General features: G+C 41.7%; 1 protein-coding gene across 1 annotated transcript; it reads left to right on the forward strand.

Annotated features, from left to right (window-relative positions):
• Window positions 1-562: 562 nt before the first annotated feature.
• TTLL1 (TTL family tubulin polyglutamylase complex subunit L1) lies at window positions 563-16,685 on the forward strand. The gene is made up of 11 exons (XM_064654133.1): window positions 563-716; window positions 1,760-1,963; window positions 3,670-3,802; window positions 5,043-5,251; window positions 6,990-7,170; window positions 8,315-8,449; window positions 8,592-8,700; window positions 10,998-11,141; window positions 12,996-13,082; window positions 13,984-14,147; window positions 15,530-16,685. Exons 3-11 carry the CDS (start codon window positions 3,690-3,692, stop codon window positions 15,657-15,659), a joined length of 1,272 nt encoding a protein of 423 aa, XP_064510203.1. The 5' UTR covers window positions 563-716; window positions 1,760-1,963; window positions 3,670-3,689; the 3' UTR covers window positions 15,660-16,685.
• The last annotated feature ends 1,260 nt before the right edge of the window (window positions 16,686-17,945 follow it).

Here is a 17,945-nt window from a genome sequence, read left to right on the forward strand (position 1 = left end):
AATACCTTATTGTTTTGTATGGAGCCTACCACAAAATGTCAGTGATCTGACATTTACGTCAGGGTCAGGTGTCTCAACATAATCTCTCCTTGGAAGGAATTCTGAATGTGTAAATCAGGCTTCTCTGCACAGGAGTTAATGCCATAACTTTTTTCGTACTATTTCACTGTGAATTACAGTTGTCGATCACGCTGCCGACGGCACAGGTTGCCCAGAGAAGCTGTGGCTGCCCCGTCCCTGCCGGTGTCCAAGGCCAGGCTGGACAGGGCTTGGAGCAACCTGGGATAGTGGAAGGTGTCCCTGCCCATCCCAAACCATCCTGTGATTCCATGATGATACTATGACCATCTGGGTGAATATCTGGAACAGTTCCAGTACAAGAGCAGCTATTCCTACAGCCACACGGGCGATGAACACTTTAGCACCTGATGGGCTCGAACAGAGGGGCTCGAGCCTTGGTATCCGAGCGCCCCTGGGGGTTTGGTGTTGCGGTGACACCCAGGGATGTTTTGTCCCGCCGTGGGCTCCCATCAGCCCCCGTGTGCCCATGAACTCTGTGCCGGGTCGCCGCTGAGGGGCCGCCCCGCACACGACATGGCGGCCGCGCCATGGCGGCCCCGCCCCGGCAGCGCCGCCGGAACGGGCGGGGCGATGGCGGCGGCCGGCGGGGACGGCCCGGCCTGAGGGGCAGCGGCGGCCGCGCCTCCCGCCCGCAGGTGAGAGCGGGGTGGCGCGGGGAGGGTCGTGTGTGTCCGTGCCCCCTCCCCGACACCCTCTGCACACGCACTCCCCATCTTCCTCCTCCGTCCTCCTCACCCCTCTGCCCCCCACCACACACCCTCCCATACGCGCGCGTCCCCTTTCACCCACCGCACGCACTCCCTTCATCCCACACGCACTCCATTCATCCCACACACCCCCTCCCATTCGCCCCACACATACGCCCATAACCCCCCCCCACACTCCCGTTCACCCCACACGCACCCCATACACCCCGCACCTCCACACTCCCATTCATCCCACACACCCACACCCCCATTCACCCCACACACCTCCCCATCCACCCCTCCCCTCACACACACCCATACCCCCCCCACATCCTCCACAGCCCCTCCCCAAACGCACACGCTCCATTTACCTCACACACATCCCCCATACACCCCATAGCTCCACCCCCATATACCGCGCACTTCCACGCTCCCATTCACCCCACACACCCCCCCATACACCCCACACCTCTACACCCCCATACACCCCCCAGCCATACACCCCTTCCCATACACCTCACGCACCCACACCCCCCATACACACCCAAAGCCCCCCTTTCCCCTACACCCCACACCCCCATTCACCCTGTACACTGTACACTGTACACCCCCACTCCCCATGCATCCTGCACACACCCCATACACCCACCCCACCTCCTCCATATACCCCCATACCCCCATAAACCTCACACACCCACCCTCCAATAGACACCCTTACACCCCCAACCCCCTCTTCCCCATACACCTCTCACACCCCATACACCCCACCCCTCCCATACAGCCCCCCACTCCCTTTTCCCCATACACCCCTCACACCCCCATACACCCCTCACACCCCCATACAGCTCCTCACTCCCATAGACACCCCCCCTTCCCCATACACCCTCTCCACACCCCTCCATACACCCCACACACCCTCATACCCCCCTCATGCCCATACCCATACACCCCCCAGTGCACCTCACACTCCCCCATCGACATCTCTGTTGCAGCCTTGGGCTCCTCCTTATCCCTGACGCTTCGGGAATCTCCCGACCTCCTCTGAGGGAATCTCCCGACTGCTTCGGCGAACTGGATTTTCCAGTAAGGAACTCCACAACCGACCACACAGGGACGTTTTTGTGCTGTCAGAAGGACATGGAGCTGGCTGGGCCAGGTGCCTGCACGGCTTAACTTATATTTTGCAGTGTGGAAAGGTAAGTGCCATCAGCACAACCGGCTTCTGGTGGTGGTGGTGGTGGTGACCTGGTTATCTGGAATACCTAGTTTGCAGATCAGAGGATTCCTGTAGAAAATTATGCTGTGTTAAAATTATACTGCTGAAAATAAGAAAGGTTTTGCCACGACTTAATATGTTATTTGTTTGTGCGCCCTTGTTGGTGGGTTTCAGTTGTCAGTTTATACAAAATTGGAAGATTTTATTCACAGGCCCCTTAAGCATCAATCTGAGATGACCAAACTATCTGCAGAAACTAAGGAGGAATTCTCAGTCTGCTGTTTGTATTGTTATCCTTTCAATCCTCCTGTAGCAGGAGGGATCTGTAAGGCCTAAATTTCCCAAAACAGGAAAAGAATGGCAAACTTGTGATTTTTCTTTTTTATTTCTGGTGGGAGTTATCTTCAATGTTTAGCCTTCCTGTGTGTGAATCTTCTGATGGGTTGTTTCTGGCTTCTGAAATCAAGCACAGTGCAGCCTCTGGGAGTCAACATAACTTCTCCCTGCTACCACAGAATCCACTTGCTGGATCAGGACATGGAATCTCTCAGGGTTCCTTGCCATAGGATGTGTAGCAGGTGTTGCTGATCCCTGAGCTTTTAAACCGAGACGAGGTGGTGTGTGGCACTAGTGAGTCACTGATGGTCGATCCTACACACTTCAGTACAAATAAAGGAATCCCTTTGTTCCATTTCCTTTTGTTTTGGTGGTATCTGGAAGGCCCAGGGAGAGATCCTGACCTTGCAGAACTGAGCACACACAAAAAGACAGACCCAGAGCCTTGATGTGCTCTTTTCTGTCTAAGCTTGATTTCAAATCAGTTTGCCAACAGGAATAAAAATAAATGTGTCTGAAACTCTGTAAAATCGGAGTTTAATAGTAAACATTTCTGCCCTGTGGGATTTGTCAGTATAAATAGTCTGTGGGGGAGCACTATATAATGGGTTATACCTCCTGGAAAGAAAGGAACTGTAGGGGCCTGTGCTTGCTGGGAATTGTACATCTCCATATAGAGTCCTGGAAACTTGAAAACCCCTTGAATTCCAATCCAGTATCTTACTTGCAGAAATTATATTCACTACATTCATTACTCACTTGCACTAATTAAATTACAACACTTAGCAAAGGTAATTTTATGTTTTAATTTTCTTTTCAGTGGAAAATTGTCTGTGGAAAAGGCAGTAGATGGTGTTATGTGTGTGTGTGTTTGTGTAATAATCCCACTCCTTTGCATGGTTTTTGTTCTGGGGAGAGAGTCTGCCTTTGGCTCAAAGAGATTTCCTTCGGAATTAGGATTGCCCTGCAGCTGATTTCTGTGAAGCACGGCCAGAATGATCCAGTGATCCTGACAAAAGGCTGATCCGGGCCGGTGAGATCCCATGTGGAAAGTGACACCTGGTGTCAGGAGCTGAAAGGCAGCTCAGAAACACTCCTCGGGTTTGGGGAAATCCTGCTGCCAGGGTTTAACGAGATCAGCTTACAGGTCCCTGTAACTCCTGTCCTTGTGTGCAGGTGTCCTGTTGAGAAATGCAGGGTTTCACTCTGAACCTGAGGTACTGTTTCCCTTGATTTTTAAATTAATATATCTATGTGGAAGTGGTTTCTATGTGCCTGTTCTGCTCTGACTTTCCTATGTCCTCCCCCCTATTTTCAGCTTCACATCCCTAAACTTTTCTTTACCAACAGGTTGATCCTGCTTTGGGATAATGGCAGGAAAAGTGAAGTGGGTGACTGACATAGAAAAATCTGTTCTAATCAACAACTTTGAGAAAAGAGGGTGGATTCAAGTGGCAGAAAACGAAGACTGGAATTTTTATTGGTAAGTACGTTACAAATGCCAGTTTCTAACTTTGTGAAGCATTTTAGTGTCTTATGACAATACCATAAATAATAAAGCAAAATACATATTGAACACTGAAAGGTGCAGAAATTAGAACTGATTTTTTTGTCTGCAGTAAGCAGAATTTTTCCTTTTCAGTTGGAGGGAATTTGTGGCTTCAGGGGAGTCTTTGAATGTCTCTTTTCCCAGCATTTTCTGACGACACAACATGAGCAAAATAACCCAAGAGTACACAGTTGCAATATACAATAAAATACTGGTTTGTCCATGTTATGGAGGCTTGCCCTGTAACCAGAGTCCACTTTATTATTTAATAATAAATGCCTTGTACTGTCCTTCTCCTTCATGATAATGATTTATGTGCAGACTAATTTTTCAACATTTGAATCCTGAGAGTGAATGTGAAATTAGATCAAGATTCTGCTGAAAGGAGGGGAGTAAATAATCTGCCTTCTTATTTGGTATTTATCTGATATAAGACCACGAAATGCTGTCCTACAATGCAGTAATCTGTTAATTGGCAGAAACAGCACTCTTTAAATAAACCAAACCATTTATAATGTCCCAGAATGGCAGTTTGTGCTGCCAAATGTTCCTGTTGTGAACCACTTATTTAAATGGGCAGGAATCTGGTACTAATCTGCCCATGCCTTTGGAATGCAGCTGGGGGGAGTGGGGGAACACTCCTGGAAGTTGTTGTGTGACTGGTTGTTTTGGGGTTTTTTTCCTTTCTGAAATGATAATGTTACAGGTTGATGGCCTTCAGGAAATATTCTTAAATTTTCACTGTGAGACATCTAAGACTGAAAATTCTTGGCATCTATGTCCCTGCTCCTATCCTCTGTGGAAAATGTGGGACATAACTGATTTGATGACTTTGTCCTAGGCTTCTGCAGCATTTTTGGGCACTTCAGTCATTTTTAGGCCCTGCTGGGGCCTGACTATCAGCAAGCCAGAGAGTCCAGTAGGGGCAGTTTGTCATCTTCCTGTCCTCACTTTTGGGAGTAGTAGAGGGACTGATAAAACCTCCAGCTGGATTTAATTTGCTTTGCTTATAGAATTTCAGGATATGTCGGACTGTCACTGCAGCAAAATACTGTACTATAAAGAGAAACAAGAGAAAGAAAAGACGAAGAAATTGGAGCAAAACCGTTTCTGCTTTGTCCTCCTGGGTTGTGTTTCTTGGGAGAAATAATTTGGTGCCTGTCCTTGCTTTCAGGATGAGTGTGCAAACCATCAGGAATGTGTTCAGTGTGGAAACTGGATACCGCCTCTCTGATGACCAGATTGTCAATCACTTCCCAAACCACTATGAGCTGACCAGGAAAGATCTGATGGTAAAGAATATTAAGAGATACAGGAAAGAGCTTGAGAAAGAAGGAAGTCCTCTTGCAGAAAAAGATGAAAATGGGAAATACATTTATTTGGGTGCGTTGTTCTCATTGTCAGAGTTTGTCTTTTTTTTTTACATAGTCAATAACCTGGAGTTGATCCAGCTTTTCTGAACCTCTGGAGTGTTAGAACATTGAAGTGACTACCTTGAAATGCTCTGTTCCTGTCAGGGAAAAAAAAAAAAGTGCACTTTGTCCTAAAATTGTTTGCTGTTTTCTGCAAACCCAGCACCCTTCCCTCTCCATCATCCCCTTTTCCCTCCCCTCCAATGTGGAGCGTGAGGAAACACAGGAATAGGGAAAGTGATTCAAACAGTAGCAGCAAATGTTTCCTAGGAAATACTGTATTTTCAAAGCTTTTCACAAACCTTGCTTTGAAGGATAATATTTGACAAATTGAGAGGAATAGAGGGAACTTGTTGAAGTAGAGACAAAGCAGGAATAAAGATTGAACATTTCCTTGATTCCCCGTTGTATTCCCACAGCACTAAGCCACAGTGTTACTACTCAAGGAGGAGCACAAATTCAGTTTGGATGCATGGAATTTAGTTTTGTTTTAATTTTTAGGCTTAGTTTTTCTAAGTAATAAGGTCCTTAAAAACACTGAAATTAATAGTGCAGCATTATCTGAAGCAACATTGGGTGAAGTGATAGTGAAATTATTATTTTTAGATGTGAGGGTGCAGAACTAGATTTGTGGCTAGGATTACTGTGGTGGGGTGTGGGAGTCTAGAGGATGGATTGGTTGGATTTTTGTTGGGTTTGATTCATTTTTGGGGTTTTAAAATTATTTTGAAGAGGGAAAATTGTGGGATTGAGGTACTTTGCAGTAAAATTAGTGGTGGAACCAAAGGGTCCTGGTACTTCATATGATACAGAGTTGCAGTTTCTTTAATTCAAAAGAAACCATTATCTGAAAATCTTATACTGGAGCAAAAACTAAAATAAACTTTTGCAGAAAGGCTCTGGACAGAACTGAATGAACAAACACTTCAGAGGAGAAATTTGGGAGATGTTTGAGAACAAAGAAAAAACCCAACAAAATAAAAAGAAAGCCAGACTAAAAAAAAAACCAAACAAAAAACAACCAAGAACCCCCAAACTAGACCAAGAATAAATCAGGAATGAGGAGAGTTGGTTTGGGGGTCAGAAAGCATCAAAATGAAACAGATGGGAATGTGTGGAGTTGATTTACATCTTGGGAAAGTGAAATGAAAACTCTTCATATCCATGTAAGAAAGAAGCAGTTCTTTATGGATGGAAGTGAAGATAATCTGATAGCAAAAAGGGAGAAGTGCTTTTCTGTAGGTTTCAGTAATCATGGTAAAACTGATTGTGGGAGAAAATAAGAATAACTCTTGGGGGTTACATGGAAATTAAAATTCCACATCCAAAGAGGAGGCAACATCAACATTCACGTTTTTGCCTGCACAGGAGATGATAAGTTGGTTAATGGAATGGTGACATTTTGATTAAGTTGAAATGATATCTAGTACTTTAATTTCACAGCATATAAACAGAAGAAGAAAACTGATTCATGTGAATTAGAATCTGTTAATATGAAGGTGGCATCATGTAATATTTTGCAATTGTTTAAGTAAAAAAGTAGAATTTAAATGGGATAAAAAGCAACGTGAGTCTTAATGAAGGTGGGGTCATGCCAGACTGGAAAATTTAAAAGACAGAACTTTTTTTCCCCATCTCTATGTGTCAATAACCTTATCAGATATACTGTCCTTAACTGTGCACCTTTCTCTTTTCCCCCCTTAACTCAGATTTTGTTCCTGTGACTTTTATGCTTCCTGCTGATTATAATCTCTTTGTTGAAGAATTCAGGAAGAATCCCTCCAGCACTTGGATTATGAAACCTTGTGGCAAAGCCCAAGGGAAAGGGATATTTCTAATCAATAAGCTCTCCCAGATTAAAAAATGGTCTCGAGACAGCAAAACATCTTCGTAAGTTCTTAAAACCTTAAAGCCTTCATTGTATTTTCTGTAATCAGGTGAACCACATCAACACTCTGATTGTCTGATGCATGGGAAAAGTATTCCATGATTGTTGTTGCTTTGTCATTATATACTTAGGTTTGCATTTAATCTCAGTTGTTATCTGGCTTCCTCCTTCAGCAGGACTTGTTTTGGCATGAGGAGGTGCAAAGAACTGTGCAAGTAACTATTCTTTATAAAAATGCTCTCAGTGTTGGGGGTGGGAGAGAAAACTGCACAGAAATAAATTGTTCTGCTTCACAGTATTAAATAACAGGAAGCAAGAGAAAAATCTTCCTCTCAGCAATTTCAGTAATTATTTAATATGTATTAAATCACTTTCTAAGTTAGTATGAAGGAAGAATGGATTTATATGAAGTAAATACATTGTCCTTTTGGAACAGAAAATAATACACCTCATGTTGATGAAACAGTTTAGCAATCTATGCTCTTCCTACTGTGTTTTGATCACACAACTAATGTTAAGTTTTGTTCCTGTGATCAAGTGACTGGCTGAATATCACTTGAGTATTTGTTTCCCTGTTGGACTTGGAATCTGAGGAATGTCACAGTCTGAAAGTTACCTCAACTTTTCACAGTGGTTTGCAGTTGCACACCAAGCATAAATGCAAATATTCTGGTGGTGTAAGACCTTGAATAAGGAAGGTAATGTACTGTGTGCCCTTTGCTTGTCTGAACCATGCCAAGCTCTAAATCCTCTCTGAGGAAAAGACTGCCTTGTAGAGCTGCATTTGGAATGGCTTGGTCAGCTACAGTGTTAACTTCAACACTAGGTTTAAATGGTTAATTCATATGGGTCAATTTTATTTTTATATACATATATATATATACACACCAACTTTTTGAGATATATATATGTATACACACATACATATATATACACACATTAACTTTTATACATATATATATCTACACCAACATTTTTGGTGTTTAGTGCCTGATGCCAAGTGTGTATTGTCAACCACCACAATTTTACACGTTGTCTTGGCAAAAGATGCAAGATTTCAGTCAATTCAAAAATTTACAGAACACTTCTAAAGAAGAAAGAAAAGACTTACTGGATTGTATTGCAAACATGACTTGTGTTTTTCAGGTTTGTGTCCCAGTCTTCCAAAGAAGCCTATGTGATTTCACTCTACATCAACAATCCCTTGCTTATTGGGGGAAAGAAGTTTGACCTCCGTCTGTATGTTTTAGTATCTACCTACCGTCCTCTGCGGTGTTACATGTAAGTTTGTATACATTTGTATTTTGTTTTGGGACGGTGTCTGAAGCAGTCAAAATAATGTTGGGCTTCTTGCTGAAAAGAAGTTTTAACAGGCAGGTGGTAATTGTTGGGCTTTAACACATTTTAATGACTTTTTTTCAAGGTATAAACTTGGATTTTGCCGGTTTTGCACAGTAAAATACACCCCAAGCACCAGTGAATTGGACAACATGTTTGTACATCTCACAAATGTTGCCATTCAGAAACACGGGGTAAGTGTTCTTAGGTACTCTTTTGTAGCAAGACTGATCTCTTAAATTGCCTCAGAAACTTGGAATAAAAAGGTTTTGTTGTATTTTTCGTGACCTTGCAACTAAAATGCCTCAACTTGCACTTACAAGTCAATAAATTTCGGAAGACTGAAGATCAAAAGTGTGCAAGATAATGAGTTGCAGCTCTGTAATAGGCTGTGATATGTTCAGCAGTTGAGAGCAGGGGTGTGCTTCCAGTCTCTTTCCATTTAAATGTTAATATGCTCACTTAGGGATTGAGCAATGAAATTAATGGTGCTTGGTTCATGTGGATTTGTGCTTTACAGCAGTGCTTTAATATCTCCTTCCTGATCTCTGTGTGCTGCCTGGCCAGCCGGTGGCTTCCTCTTGCCTGGACAGAGATGGAGTTCTGCCTGCACATCAGTTCTGTCCTGGGATTTGCCCTGATATTCATAAACCACCTGGAAACACAATAGCTCTGGCAGCACATCCCTGTGTCCCAGTGGGCTGAAGTTCAGCAGTGGGGAGGAAGGGCTGCTGGGTCAGGGGTGACGTGGCATTTTTGTCGGTGCTACAAACATTTCATTGCTCAGCTGCTGATTTGGGAATTGCTTTAAACACATCGTGGTCTGACAGGGCACACTGAGAATTAGTTATGGTATGAAAGCAGGTCCCACACAACTCAGAGAACAAATCCTGGTGCTGTTTTCAGTAGCAGTGAAGAGGTGAGGCATGTGATATGTTGCCTCTCTTGTTATTATGCACCCTTCCATCTTCTCTACCCGTCAAAGAATGGCCTTCAAAATTTTTCCCAAATAAAAGCAGCAGTGAAAGTGGTGGTGAGGTCATTTTGAGAGAATAAAGAACAGGAATGGGTATAGAAGGAGCAGCCTAAAAATGTGCAATCGTTGCTAGAATATTTGAAAAGCTTTTCCTAAATTGTAAACCCCTGATATCTGTTGAGTTTTGCAGACAGGCATAAGAGAAGTTTAATGTAAAGCCATCCTGTTTGTTCTTCTGTTTTAGATGTGCCTGTAACTTGGGAGGCACTTAGGCTGTACAGTTTTAGTCTTCTAAAACTGCCTAATTTGAGCTGTCAAGTAATTTGTCAGAATTATGATGAGGTCTGGAAAAACTCTTCAAAGTTCTGGCTGTTAATCTCCACTCTAAGCCTTGTGTGAACCACAGACTTCCAATGTGTTTGTACCCTACAAGCTCATGTGAAAACATCCCTGATTTGAAAAGGGTACAAATCAGTATTGGGAGAGGGAAAGGGTAAAATTAAGGAAGGAGGGTAAGTCAGAATACCCATTGTGATATTTCTGCTGGAAAATACAGTTCTAAGTCATTATTCACTGCATGTGCAATACAAGCAAAGCAGCAATAATTCTTATGCTTAATTATTTTCACTCAGTGATCTCCTGTGTAGCCTGCAATATCCTACATTGTTTTAATGTCTTTGATTAAACAACTGGGATTGTGCAATGAAATGATCTGAGAAGAACCTTTATAAAGGGACAGAGCAGTTTTCCTGAGAGTTACCTGAGGGCTGAATGTGTGTCTTTCCATTAGTGTGAACACCCTCTCTTTGCACTGGTCTTTGCATTTAAAGAGAAATAATGCAGAGCCTTGATAGCCTCTGAAAAGACAAATATGAGGTGTCCTCCTGTTTTTCCCTGTCCACTTTCAGTAACAGCAGGGATTTTGTACTGAATTACTTGAAAAATTAACTTTTAAAAACAATTTGGGTGTCATTTGTTTCCCTGTCTTCTTGAATGTAACTGTTGTCAGTAAAGAAGTCTGTTAAGAAGAGACCATGTTTGCCTTGTGGGGAACAGACAAGTCCTATTTTAAATGAATAAACACAGACAAGCACTTTCAAGTGCTGCATTTAAAAACAGCCAACTTCAGTGAAATTTAGCTATTGCTCCCTTAATTGTTTCTCCCTTTTCCCCAGAGGAGGAAAACATTCAATTCTTTCCTTTCACATTTTAAGACTTACATTTCTAAATCTTAAATCATGTCTTCCTCTAAAACTGTCAAAGTACCCGTTGTTTTTTAATTCTAAGGAAGATTTGTTACTTGATTTGCAATGTGAGATATCAGCATATATAATAAAAACTGTTGTCTCTGCAGAAGGCAGTTCAAAGTAAAGCTGCAAGAACAATTTGCCAAGTTTCTTTTTAGAGCAATACTTTCATGTAGCTATAAGAGTGGACTTTTTGTGTGAATGAAAAAAAAAAACCTGCTGAGCCACTTCAAAGGCTTAGACTGAATGAGCTCCTTAAACTCTTCAGGATGATTACAACCACATCCATGGGGGGAAGTGGACAGTGAGTAACTTAAGGCTGTACCTGGAGAGCACCCGTGGAAAAGAAGTCACCAACAAGCTATTTGATGAAATCCACTGGATAATTGTGCAGTCCCTGAAGGCTGTGGCGGTGAGTACTGTCCCTGCAGTGCTGCCAGCTGCAGCACCAGGGCTGCAGGCTTCTCAGAGCCATCAAAGTCAGTTTGCCAGCAAAATCCCTACCTGTGTCTGCTGCTGTTTGAGTGATGGTGTTGGTGCTGATTTCTGCAGTGCTGTCGTCTCTTGATTTCTCTGAGAATCTTGGGTGGGTGAGCTATCTGCCTGTGTTTGAAGGAGTGGGTAAATCTCCTTCCTTGAGGGCTTTGTGAACTATTTAATGTGACTTGATGCTGCCCTTGTGAATAGGATTAAGTTCTGCCAAGATGTGTGATGTCATTGCAGCAATAACAAATGTGTCAAGGAAAAAAATACCTCTGGAGGACAATTCAGCAGAGAAAACCTCAGGCTATTAGTTCATCAGAGTTACATAACCTACTTTCACCTCTTTTATACCCAAGTCACGTAGTTATAATGAACTTTTATTAAAAAAAAAAAAGATAGAAGAATCAACCAATCCTCTGCTTGAGTGCCTTTGTGGTGTTTGGGTAACATCCTGTGATAACTCCAGAGAGCAGGTATTGCTCTGTGGGTCACCTGGGGTAACTGAAGAGCCCAGTGGTGCCAAGGACTCTCCTGTTCCCAAGTGCATTGTCTTGTCCTCTGTTTTGGGTTGGTCCTGGCACTGCTGTGAGCTGAGTCAGCTCTCTGACAAATTGCTCCCTTGCTTTATTGATGGGTTTAGTGTTCTGCCAGTGCAATGAGCTGAGTCATGGAAGGAGCAGAACACCAGACTCAGCACAAGGAGGAGGGACAAGGTCACACAGCAAGGAGCAGTGGGAGGTGGGGAAGCTTGGCTTAACTTGGCCTCTGCTGGGCAGTCCTATTTGGAAACAGTTGGGAGAGCAAAAGGGATTAAATCCAATGATAGCAGAACCTTAGAAGAGAAAAGAAAAGGTGCTGAGAATGACTGAACATGAAATTTGTTGGTCCTCTGACTTTTTGACAACGGCAAATGTAATGAGATGCTTGTTCCTCCTTCCCCCTTTCAGTCCCTGAAGAACTGAAAAGCTCTCCTTATTAGTTTGGGGGGAAACATCTCCCTAACCTGTTACTAAGGTTTCTCTAAAAGATCTGATGAGATTTGCATAGAAGAAGAGTCTTACTGTGCCCACTGCAAATGTTGAGCAGGTGCTGGATAGCTCCTGATTCTCTAGAGGATCAGCCAAGCACAACTTGTTCCTTGGTCTCTCCTGGCTTTGGGGTTATAGTTGGCTTGAGCTAATTATAATTTAAAAAGGCATTGCTTTAGGAATTTAGGAATTGCTTGACCTAAAGTCTCTTCATAGTTGCAGCAGCAGGATAAAAGAAATGTTTTTGAACGAGTCTTCTTTTCCTAAATTTTAAAGAATTTGTGAAGCTGTAAATTTTCAAAGTTCCTGTTTTCTCCTGATGTGTGCAGGCTTTAGATGTTGTTACTGCTTTTGCAAAATATGCAAACACTTATTTTTACATTGGAAACATAATGGAAAGTTAATGTAACTTCATACTTAGCATCAGTGCAATCATTAGTATTGAAACATTTGCTTACAGCTTTGGGAAAAAAAAGGCAATCCTGGACTTACTAGTTGGGAGAAAAAAAGGGATTTAAACCAATGTTAGCAGAACCTTTAAAGATAAGAGAAAAGAAAAAGTGTTGAGAATGATTAAGCATGTGATTTGCTGGTCCTCTGTCTTATATCAGCTTATATCAGTTACAGCACTGAAAACCAATGTAGAAGATTCACAATGTCATCACATTGTAGCAAACAAAGTGTGTAGTCAGGTTACTTACTGAATTGTTGATTTTAATGCGTATTTTTGTCTTTTCCTTTTTTTTTTTTTTTAGCCTGTAATGAATAATGATAAACACTGCTTTGAGTGCTATGGGTATGATATTATCATTGATGACAAGCTGAAACCCTGGCTAATTGAGGTAAAGTTGCATGAAATACAGGAAAAAACTCCCTTCTCATTTCACAGGAAAAAAACTAAGTAGATTTCAGTGTAGTCTTTCCTCTTTTTAAACAGTGTTTTTTGTTCTTTCATAAGTGGATTAAGAAAAATGATGGAAAGTGGAATGGGCCATGCGATGACCAAATTGGTGTTTCTGTTTTTTAAATCCAGTGCATCCATACAGTTGGACTTCAGAATGTTAGCAGTTAGATGGTGTAGCTGTAAAATTGGCATTGGCTTGATGGAGCATAGCATCAAATGAAGTTTTTTTAACATTAAATTTTAAGTTTTAGATGCTGTCAGTGTAGTGCTTTGAACAGAGAGCATGGATGTGTTTTTCCAGCTCAAAATTTCACAGAATCACGGAATATTCTGAGTTGGAAGGGACCCACAAGGATCATCAAGTCCAACTCTGAAGTGAATGGCCCAGACAGGGATCAAACCCACAGCCTTGGCTTTATTAGCACCCTGCTCCAACCAACAGGGGAGAGCTCAGATTAAGAACTTAAATAAAAGTTGTTTACCTAGAAGAGACCCCTGGGTTTCTGTGTGTAACAGTGAACTGGGCAGATTCTAAGTACTGAAATTTATGGGGTTTGTAACCATGTAAACTTAGTTAAAAAAAAAAAATCTCTGTCTTGTCTGATTCACCCTGGTGATCTCATCTGAATAAAAATCTCCAGGCTGACACTGCAGTGGTGTGGTACTTTCCTTTTTAAGTAAAAAGAGAAATTCCCAGTGGGGGGATTCCTTCCAGTGTCTGAGGAACTGAGATGTGCTTTGAGTCTTCCCCTGTAGAACACACAGTCATCACAGATGCACTTTGGAGAACTTTATACCACCCAAAAGATTGATGCTGGCTTTATTTTTGTCCTTTGTAGGTCAATGCTTCCCCTTCCCTCACTTCCAGCACTGCCAATGATCGGATCCTGAAGTATAATCTGATTAATGACACCCTCAACATTGCCGTGCCTAACGGGGAGATTCCTGACTGTAAATGGAATAAATCTCCACCAAAGGAGGTCCTTGGCAATTATGAAGTCTTGTAAGTTTTGTCAGTGTTTTATATTGTGGTTTTCTGTCACCTCACTCTTCTTTTCATGTGTAATGTAGACTAAAGAGAGAAGGTGAACTTCATTCTGGAGGGAAAAATAGGCATTAAAGTACCACTTCATGTCTTTGGAGCTGCAACAGTGACATGGGAGGTGGGAGGAGTTGTCTCACCTCATGTCCAGAGAGAATGTTGTCTGATAAGCCCCTGATTGCACCTTCTGAGCTTCCAGCAGCCAGATTTGAGGGACAGAAAGAGAATGTTTGTCTTCTCCATGTGTAGGACTGTAATTGTATTGAGGGTAATAGATGGTGGTTAAATAGATAAAATAGTTATTTGATGCAAATTTTGTCCCAGTTCACAGAAATAGTGCTTCTTGACTCCTGTAATTCATGGATGTAACAATAAATAAATTTGTCAGATACTTTTTAAAATTCCTCCATCTGTATTATAAGGAGAGAAATGAGTTACATACATGGTAGCAGTGAATATCCATAAAATAGTGTAACTAAGTATATATATTTTGATTGTCCTACACAATATTATAGTATTATCTTTTGTTAATTACAATTACCTATCTATAGCTAAGTTCTGCTTGGAATTTCCATAGCAGCTGAGAGGTCAGTGTATACTGAGTTATATACTTACCTAAGTATATAACTCAGTACACTTAGATAACTCAGTATATAGAGTTATCTGAGGCCATAGATATTAAAGGGATATTATAAGATATTTAAAAGTTATTTTATATAGATATATGAAAAGGTGTTACACAGATATATTAAAAATTATATAGGTTTATTAAAAATATTTTAGGTATTGTAAAGGCTCAGCTATTTAAAGAACTACTCATCACTGTGGTGAAGTGTTGCCAAATCCATGTTGTCAAATGCATTCAATTTAATCACATGGTTGCTCAGTTCACCTCATTCTTTCCCTTCTCACTCTCTGATGCAACGGTGGGGTTTTTAACACTGCAGCTAAAAATCCTCCCTTTGAAGCAACAGCTTAAGACTTTATTTAACTGGCAGCAGCCTCGTGTTCTGCTTAACCACAGAGACCTGCAGAAGTACATGGGAAATTTCACAAGCACAAAATTTCACAAGCTCAGGAGTTTTAACTAAAGCTGCCAGATGGTTTGTGTTTCTTTCAAAACACAGCTCAAGGTATTTCAGATGATCTGTGTTGTAAAATCACGTGTATTTCATAGAATCATGGGTGCATGTCGTACCACGCAGGCACAAAGCTGTGTGTGGGACAGCTTGTGTTCAGTTTCAGGGCTAGACATTAAGCAAAATAGAATATAAAAATAGAATATAGAGGACTTGCTTTTGCCTGTGTAGCAGGAGCAGGCACTGAACTTGTCTCATTTCCAGGTATGATGAGGAGATGGCACAGAGCGATGGGCCCGAGCGGGACCCGAGGGGTCGCTCTGGGCAATCCGCTGGAGCCAAAGGAAGTCGTGCAAGGGATTTAGGAAAGCCTGTCCTGACCACCTGGAAGTGATAACAGGGAAAACAGCTGCACTCCTGGTAGGAAGATATCACGAATAAAACAGCAGTTTTACAACAGGTACCTGTGTTTTGCTGCCCTGCCTGTAGGAAATACTAAAGGAGACAAAACAGCCTTTGAAAAGAAGTGAAACAAATATTCAAAACCCAGGAACTTTACTAGATGAACACTGGCTTGATTGTTATTACAACAATATATGTATAGTGTGTATGTATATATAATAATATTTATATAATTTGTATAAACTGATATTCTCTTGGTAATGATTAAGGACTTTCTGTATAAAGGTGACAACTCCAAATATGCATTCTGAAAGAAACTCCTTGCTGTGCTGGGTATTATTTATTTCCTCCAGCAGCCTATCCCTTGCTCCCTCTAATAAATAAGCTGTGGATTCTCTAAAAGGGTGAGAGAGGTAAGTGTTAACATTGTCATGATGGTGGTTTTACTTCTTGTAGTAAAAGAAGAGCAAATAGAAAAAATTGGGAATACATGCACTTGAGGCTAATGTCAGTTAATGAAGCTAATGAAGAAATTGGAAAGGAGCTCTTTATATGCTGAGGGTTGGGGGTTTTTATTTCCTTTAAGTGTTCTGAGCTTCTAATTGTTTGAAGGTAGAAAGCTTGGTGGACTGAGGGAGTGTTTCAATGGTATGTGGATGGTATATTGATTATTTCACTAGCCATTAATTTCTGTTTTGAGATGATGCACATCTGTGGAAAAACAGACAGAACAACCACGTACTGTGATAAATCTCATTGCTTGAAGCTGATGGTAAATCTTTATTTGCACCAGAACCTCTTAGTGTATTTATGCATGTATATAAGTCAAATATCTGTATATTTTTATATATTTTATGTGTGCTCTAACAAAAATACTGTTGCACATGGCGAGCTATTTCTGGTGGCTTTGATAACAACAGTTGTGATGATTAGCTGCCAAAACATAGAGCAAAAGATAAAAATGGGTATTTCAGTTCTTCTAACAGCAGAGCAGATAAATAAACTAGTTGGATCCGTGGTTGCTGAGAGTTGTAAATGTCCATGGAGCCATAAATTTGACCTCTCCCCAAAGTTTTTAGTTTCTTGAGCACATAAAACAGACCTCTTTGCTTGCTTTTGAAGGTTCTCCTAGCAGAGGGCAGGAAACTGTGGTCTTTGGGACAGTTGGTGCTGATGACTCTTCTGAACACAGGGCAGAGGGCAGCTGTGGGCTGGGCTCACCAGTAATACCCTTACACATAGGCTGGGATTCATCCTTGCAATGAAGAATGGAATGTGGGGACTGAGTCACTCCAAGTGTCATCTTGGTCTTCATTGGTCTTGTACGTTCCATTAAAGACCAAAATCCAGCTGATTCTGTGTTCATCAGACTCCAGTCTTCTCACTGGCCTCTGCAAAAGCACATTCTAGTTGGCTCTTGAAATGAGGCTAAGAAAAGATGATCCCTGCAGGGTAGTAAAGCTCATCTAAATTCCAGGTCTCACATATTTTTGGGGTTGGGATCTTCTGGTTTTGCTTAGGGTTTTTTATTGGGTTTTTCTTGTTTTGTTTTGTTTTGGGTCTTTTTTGGTTGGATTGTTGTTTTGTTGGGGTTTTTTTGTTTAGTTGGTTGATTTTTTTAGTTCCTAACTGTGAGTCCTGCTTGCATATTTGAACCTTGACAGGTAAGTAGATGTGTTAATCATCAGCAGTGTTTTAATTACATGATATTTAGTGGGCAGATGTTTCCAGTTTTACCCCCAGCCGCCGGTCAGGGGTAAAGTGGGAAGCAGTGACAGCCTTAGGAACTATGAGACTGTAGTAAATAGGATTTTATACTCATAACATACCAACTGAGCTGCAGTGACTTTCAGTCTCACTTTTGGGAAGGCTTAAAGTGAAAGCAAAACTAGGATTTATTGCTGTGGAAGGCTTTGGAGACTTAACCCAGGGGATACTTTCAGATGTAATTTCACTGATGGTAATAATCTTGGTCCTGATCTAAATAATCTTGTTCTTTCAAACTAGTTTGTCAGGTGGTTACCCTGTGTTGTGTTATTACAGTGAGTTCAGTCAGGGCCTCCAGAACACAGACACTGCCAAGACAGAATAGTAATGGCACTGCCTGTGATATTACTGATATGGAATATTCTTATTTAATTGTCCAGGGGGGTTCTAATGGCTTGGAAAGGGTGAACTCACTTGGGCTTGCACCCTCAGTATTCAGTATAATAAAGCCCCTCTTCCACTGATTTAACATGATGACAGTTTTTCAGAAGTCAGGGCTGGAATTCTTGGC

Source organism: Pseudopipra pipra, chromosome 5, assembly GCF_036250125.1.
Source record: "Pseudopipra pipra isolate bDixPip1 chromosome 5, bDixPip1.hap1, whole genome shotgun sequence".
In the NCBI taxonomy this organism is placed as follows: domain Eukaryota; kingdom Metazoa; phylum Chordata; class Aves; order Passeriformes; family Pipridae; genus Pseudopipra; species Pseudopipra pipra.